At 40.3% G+C, this 6,215-nt stretch overlaps 1 protein-coding gene across 1 annotated transcript in view; it reads right to left on the bottom strand.

Annotated features, from left to right (window-relative positions):
* Positions 1–1,379: 1,379 nt before the first annotated feature.
* Positions 1,380–6,215, bottom strand: part of capn3a (calpain 3a, (p94)) — a 7,148-nt gene continuing 2,312 nt past the window's right edge. Inside the window, exons 3-21 of the mRNA XM_017034547.2 lie at positions 6,138–6,209; positions 5,870–6,003; positions 5,619–5,787; positions 4,925–5,008; positions 4,671–4,765; positions 4,473–4,550; positions 4,241–4,401; positions 3,958–4,127; positions 3,842–3,853; positions 3,514–3,722; positions 3,360–3,396; positions 3,106–3,183; positions 2,902–2,959; positions 2,758–2,822; positions 2,492–2,560; positions 2,272–2,350; positions 1,951–2,067; positions 1,803–1,861; positions 1,380–1,533 (exon numbers count right to left, since the gene is read on the bottom strand). Of these exons, the coding sequence (XP_016890036.1) occupies positions 1,507–1,533; positions 1,803–1,861; positions 1,951–2,067; positions 2,272–2,350; positions 2,492–2,560; positions 2,758–2,822; positions 2,902–2,959; positions 3,106–3,183; positions 3,360–3,396; positions 3,514–3,722; positions 3,842–3,853; positions 3,958–4,127; positions 4,241–4,401; positions 4,473–4,550; positions 4,671–4,765; positions 4,925–5,008; positions 5,619–5,787; positions 5,870–6,003; positions 6,138–6,209 (1,773 nt within the window). The 3' untranslated portion in view covers positions 1,380–1,506. The remainder of the gene's footprint in view (positions 1,534–1,802; positions 1,862–1,950; positions 2,068–2,271; positions 2,351–2,491; positions 2,561–2,757; positions 2,823–2,901; positions 2,960–3,105; positions 3,184–3,359; positions 3,397–3,513; positions 3,723–3,841; positions 3,854–3,957; positions 4,128–4,240; positions 4,402–4,472; positions 4,551–4,670; positions 4,766–4,924; positions 5,009–5,618; positions 5,788–5,869; positions 6,004–6,137; positions 6,210–6,215) is intronic.

The raw sequence follows: 6,215 nt of genomic DNA, 5'->3' as shown, positions 1-6,215 counted from the left end.
GTTGTTATTTTTTAAGTGCAATCAAAGACATTTTGAATAAGTATAATAAAAAAAATGTTGCAACATAACTGTGGAGTTTTCTCTTCTTGCTGCTGTTTGTTTCACAGACACAATGCTGACACAGTAGGTCATTTAACATGTTCACTATTTAGAACAGGTATACTGGGATTCTGGTGTTTATCCCAGAATCTAGACAAGCCCAGTTTAATTAATTACAAATTTTAGTTAATAGTCTCAAAGAGAGAGATTAATAACCAACAATCATCTAACAAAAAGCTACATGGAACATCCATTTAAAATGATATATGTACTTAAGCTTCAACTTTGTGCTTTGGAGAATAATAAATTCTATTTTCTGGATGTTTCCCTGTCACGTTTATCTTTTATCAGTTCGTTGGCTAACACACATTAACGTCTTCTCAATGGTGGGCAAAATCAAACGGTAACGTTTCAACGTCCCCTACTGGAATACACGCGAGCTACTTAAGTTAGTGGCGTACCGTAACGCATATTTTCACAAATGAACAACCTTTGGGTTAAAAGTGACAGCTTTCATCGGTGAGTGACACTTACGATACCGAAAACATTTTTTATATTTCATGTTTTCATATTTTATATGCTTCCCGGACACATTTGTTCACTGAGAAGAGCTCAGCGTCAACAACCGAGCTAATGCTACTTAGCCACCTGCCAATTGTTACGTTTCATAAATTCAGTTACAATAAACGAGGAGACAAGAAATACACCTATCACAACCTAAAATATAGTTTTTATACAAGTACAATTTATATGGGGCCTTTTAAAAATATATTGATTATATTTTGTTATTATAACATTTCGTGAGCAAACAAAAACTCTGACTTTTTTATTGTACTAGTTTATGGTTAATCATTTATTTATTGATTAAATCAAAATGTTTTAAAATAGCAGTACACTCAAGGCACTAACGCCTTAGCTGAATAAAGCACAAAAACCACAGCCATAGTTTATCAAATCTATAAGTAAAACTTTAAAAAGAGTGTTTTTATGTTTCAGTTCTTTAGTGGATCGATGAGAGTTGTCAACCAGTGATCAATGGTCTGTCACTGAGATAACTGAGGTTTAACTGAGAAAACAAAAAAAGGTTCAGGGTTGAATAATGCGTTTGTGAAGTTTAGAAATCTTACAATAAAAAACTGCCAGAGATGTAACTAAAAGGCAGGTGATTTTTAGGGAAGAAGTGAACAGATAATTAAAAGTGTAAGTGTGAGAACATCTGTGAGGTATGTTGTCAGAGAAATAGGAGGTCATGTGTGTTTTCAATGCCTGAGGAAAAAAAACAAAAAGGTAAAGGCTGCCAGGTCCAGTCCTGGTGCAGGTCTGGCCCTGGTCCTCAAAAAACCAGGAGGTTGAAGGTAAATGCTGAGGTAAAGGCTGCCAGGTCTAGTCCTGGTGCAGGTCTGGCCCTGGTCCAGGTCCAGGTCAGTGTGGAGTGACATGGAGCTCAGCTGGAACAGGAAGGGTCTTCTAGACGTACATCGTCAACTGGAGCCACTGAACACAATATATAGAAAGACAGGTTAATCAGTCTGTGCAGTATGACAGTATGACAGTATGCACTGTTCAGGCAGCAGAATCCTGCTGCCTGAACAGTGAGAAAACCCCTTTTGTCAACTTTTGTCAACTTTTGTCATTTCCTTTCTTAAAGAGATACTTCTGTATATTTAAACTTCTGTCTATCATAGTCTAAATCTAAGTTCATATCTGTAAATTTGATTGGATCAACAAAAATAAGCTGTTTCGGCTGTGGTGTCAGTACTCACCTCCAGCACACTGAGTCTGATGGTACCATCACCATCCTGGTCAAATGCCTGAAATGCTCCTGAAAGAAAGAAAAACCAAAATCATGTCCACTAACCAGTGAGATTTTCCAGGAGTGTTCTCCTGAGTATATCTCCAGGTCCGACTTACTAAACATGGCCTCCAGTCTGACCAAGCAGCTGATGAAGCTGTCGAAGTCGATGTTCATGTTCTCGTGAGCGTAGCGCATGGTGATGACGTCATACAGCTGGTTGTTGAGACGGAAGCCTGAGCGGGACACAAGACACATGACTGTGACAAGAACATTCAGAGGGTCAGTTTCAACTAAAACAACCTTTGAACCATCACCACAGAACCCCTGAAACCAACGACTCTGTCCTAGTCCTGAGGTGTGTCGTTTTTAAATAAAACTACACTGTGTAAATAGCGTCACTTTAAACTAAGTCAAATAAAACTATATTTTTCAATTACCTGCGTCGTTAACAGCATTCCTCATCTCGTAGCTGCTGATGCTTCCAGACTGTTCAGAACTGTAGTGCATAAAGATTCCCTGAAAAGAGAGAAGTCTTTAAACTCTCAGCTCCTGCGTCATTGTTTCTGTAGGGTTAATTATAACATATAAAAGGACAAACAGACAGAAAATAAGCACTCTGTTGTTAGGAATAAGAGGGGGAGTAACCTGCATGCCCACCTGCCATTGTTTGATTTTATTCCACAGCTGTCTGAACTCCTGCAGATTGAGTCGTCCTGTCCCGTCCATCTAAACACAAGACGTTAAGAATCCCAAAACCAAGTAGGCTAAACAAAACAAAACAAAACAACTTCTTATTTCAGGGTTTTTCCATGACCCTCAAACTAAAAATTCCATCAGTGGGAATGTAGAGGGCAGTGAAGAGAACGTCACTGAAACACAGTGTCTCTGTGGGTTCTACAGGATTTACACGATACAGAGGATACATCCATGAGAGCGATCATACTCCTGCAGCTCTCCAGACTGAAGCCCTCGGTGTTCAGATCTTTATCTGGGCACAAAGAGAGAGAGAGAGAATTCTAACCGACAGTTCTAACACGTCTTGTCATGTTACACTGTGGTAAACTCACGTTTGGTCACCACATTGTTGAGGACATCTTTGAGCTCGTTGGCTGTGATTTCCATGTCCTGAGAGAGTAAAAAAAGTCAAAGTCTTTTTAAAAAGTAACAACTATCAAAAGAAAACACAGGCATTGAAAATAACTCGTCATGTTGTTGAAAACCCAAACTCTGTGGTAAACAGACCACCTCTGTCTCTTTCCCAGTGAACTCACATCTCCAGCTATTTCCTGAAAAATGGTCCTGAACTGTTGATCCTCCTCGCTCTCTTCCCCCGCTGATGCCGGAGCAGGCTGAGGCATCATGGGAACACAGAAATTTAAAATCAGACAAGGTGTGAGAGGAGAAAATAAAGGACACACGATAAAAACATTGCAATAAATTATTTTTGTGATGCCTTGCAGCAGAACAATACATCACAGAAACTTAGTGACACCTTCCAGCAGAACAATACATCACAGAAACTTACCACAGGGTGATCAGCTTCAATCCTGTTCTCTATCTCCCTGTATGAAGACAAACATACAGCGTTTACCATGGAACCAACAACAACAACAACGTCTTCGAGGTACATGGATTATACAAATCACTCTTATCGTTTTTCTCGGTCCTCAGTTACTCACTCTGAGGTGTTCTTCTTTTCAGAGAAGACTCTCAGGATGAACTCCCCCTCCTGATGTGGCTCGTAGGTAGAGGGAACGATCACATACTCTCCTGGACTCAGACGGAAACGCTGGGTCACTTCCCTCAGGTTGATGTAGGACTTGGAGCGAGCTTTAGACGAGTTGGAGATGAAGAAGTCCTTGGGCAGGTGCTGCTTGTTTCCATGCATCTGGAAACAACAAATGAGGGGAAAAAAAATACAAAACCAAAAACAGAAGATTTCACACATGGTCACTAGGTCAGGATTGAACTGGAAATATGGGAAATTACAGTTGCATCCTTGCTCACCTCCTTTGGCACCTGTAAAAAACCAAAGGAAAGAAGATTATAGGAAGAAATGTGAAAAGTCTGGAGCTTTCCTTTCTAATCTGAGAGTATTTTTTAAAAAGAACCAAAGCCATCACCTCGTAGATGGCAAATCCGATGGTGAAGAGATTCGCTCCCAGTTTGCGGTCCTTCCTCCTGTTCTTTTGCATCAGAGCCACCACAAAGGTGCAGCCCACCTCGTTGTCCTCTGGCTCGTCATCCTCCTCCAGCAGACGGAGACGGTACTGAGGGTTGGTCCAGAAAGTGTCTGCAGAGCAGAAGGAGGGACAGTATGAACATGCTAACGATCCTAATTTTATCACAGTGACCTCAGATTTGGTGAATAAATTCTAAGACTTTCTTGTTTTTCCAGTGGTCTACCTGGATAGTTCCTGCAGCCTCCAGCTGAACATCCTCTCACCCAGCGTCCCTCGTTGACAGAAACTGTCCACTTGTGGAGCTTGTCGTCCTCCAGGGCATCAGGAGTTAGGTTGCAGATTTCTATCTTTGTGTAATTCTTCTTAAAATCCTCAAATGACATCCTGGATGGAAAAAGACCAATTCTAAGTGAAAAGATCAAGATATTAAAAGTAAAATCAGTGTAACTACGGACCAGAACTCTCCGTCCTCAGCGCTCTGATGCTGCAGCTTCTCCTTTTCAGCCTTGGACAGACTGTCCCACTCTTTAGAGCTGATAGAAAACAGAAAAACAAACATTTCTTGACCTAACGTGAAATACACAGGCAAAAATGAATTAAACTGTGTCTGAAATTAGAGGACACGAGGATATGAACAGCTAAATCCTGATTACTTGTCACTCCAGGGACCGTTCCATTCCACTTGACCCCACGGGTTCCTGACCCGCACCAGACGGACTTTGGATTCTTTCTGCTGGGATGGTTTACACTGGGATAAAAAACAGGTTTCGGATTAGTTACTGTGACCAGATGCACATTTGAACAGGAAGAGATGAGTTAGTGATTCATGTATGAAAACAGCCTGTGATCAAAGTTGAGGCTAATGTTAGAGGTCAGATGTCCTACAGACTTGGTCCTTCGGTTTTACCTCTTCAACAGCCGTCACAGAGTAGGCGTGACCCTTCACCAGTCCAGTCACTGTACGCGTCTCAAAACGTGCAGGAACCAGAGACTGTATGTGACCAGAACAAAACATGAAAACAAAAATCATAACATACCAAAACATGACACGTGATGGGGAGGTGCTGAGGTGTTATAGAGGTGTTATAGACGTACATAGTTATTAGTATGTGATTTAATGTAATTTATATATAAGTTAATATTGATAATGTATTTATGTATGTATTTTATTTATTGTCATTTGTTATGATTAGGGTTATGGATAATGCATACGTATATATGAGCATGTGTAGAGATAAATATATTTGCATGCATATATATGTATACATATATTTACATATATCATTTTCTTTTATAATTCTATGATAACCATATCTAAATAAATAAAAATAAATATTTAAAATAAATAAAACTTTTTCCTATTGATTATATACATACTAAATACATTTAAAATTAAAACAAACGTTGAAATAAACCTTCTATTTGTATTCTAATAGTTCATTTAAAGAAGTTTTTTTTTTTTATTTATTCAAAGTCACCCCCTGGTGGCTAACATTTACACTAGTTCTTCCTTGTCTTTACAGTGTTTTTTTTCCACCACTGTTAAATACAGTGCCCCCGGCTCAGATGGTGCAGCTGCTTATTTAAGGATCCTGACTCACATCAATGGAGCAGCCCATGAGTGAGCCTCTCTGCACAGCCTTCTTCATGATCTTGTAGAGCTCTTTGGGAGCTTCCTTCATCTCATAGAACTCAGTGACTCCACCAGTGAAGTCTTCCATGGCCTCGGTGGTGTTTCCACCCTTCAGAGACTCGTAGGAGCCGTGCAGCCTGGGTAAAGAACAGAAGTTGGTGACACACAGATGGAACGCTTACATTTGAATTCAATTTTTTTTTTTTTCAGCTCACTCACTTGGCGTAGGCCTTCTCCAGCAGGGCGCTCCAGAACTCATTTCTCTCAGCAGACTTGGTGAAGACCAGCTGGTTGTTGAAAGTGGGGATGCGGTCATCAATGACGACGTCCACCCAGTCTCCATAACGCCAGAACTGAAGGGCAACAGGAGAAATGACTGAGAGTTCAGGTTAAAAAAAAAAGGTTTTTAGAGACTGTATTTGCAGAAACATTTACAGTAGTCAGAAGTCTCATAGAGGAATGTTCTTTTTGTTTTAAATTTCCAGACCTGAAAGTGGAAGATCCCGGCGTATGTCTCTGAGAAGCTTTGCTCCACAGGAACAACACGGTAAAGCAGCTTCTCATT

The sequence above is a fragment of the Cynoglossus semilaevis genome, chromosome 1, assembly GCF_000523025.1.
Source record: "Cynoglossus semilaevis isolate Cse_v1.0 chromosome 1, Cse_v1.0, whole genome shotgun sequence".
In the NCBI taxonomy this organism is placed as follows: domain Eukaryota; kingdom Metazoa; phylum Chordata; class Actinopteri; order Pleuronectiformes; family Cynoglossidae; genus Cynoglossus; species Cynoglossus semilaevis.
Note: the sequence above shows the minus strand (reverse complement) of the source record. Positions and strands in the feature narration are given on the sequence as shown.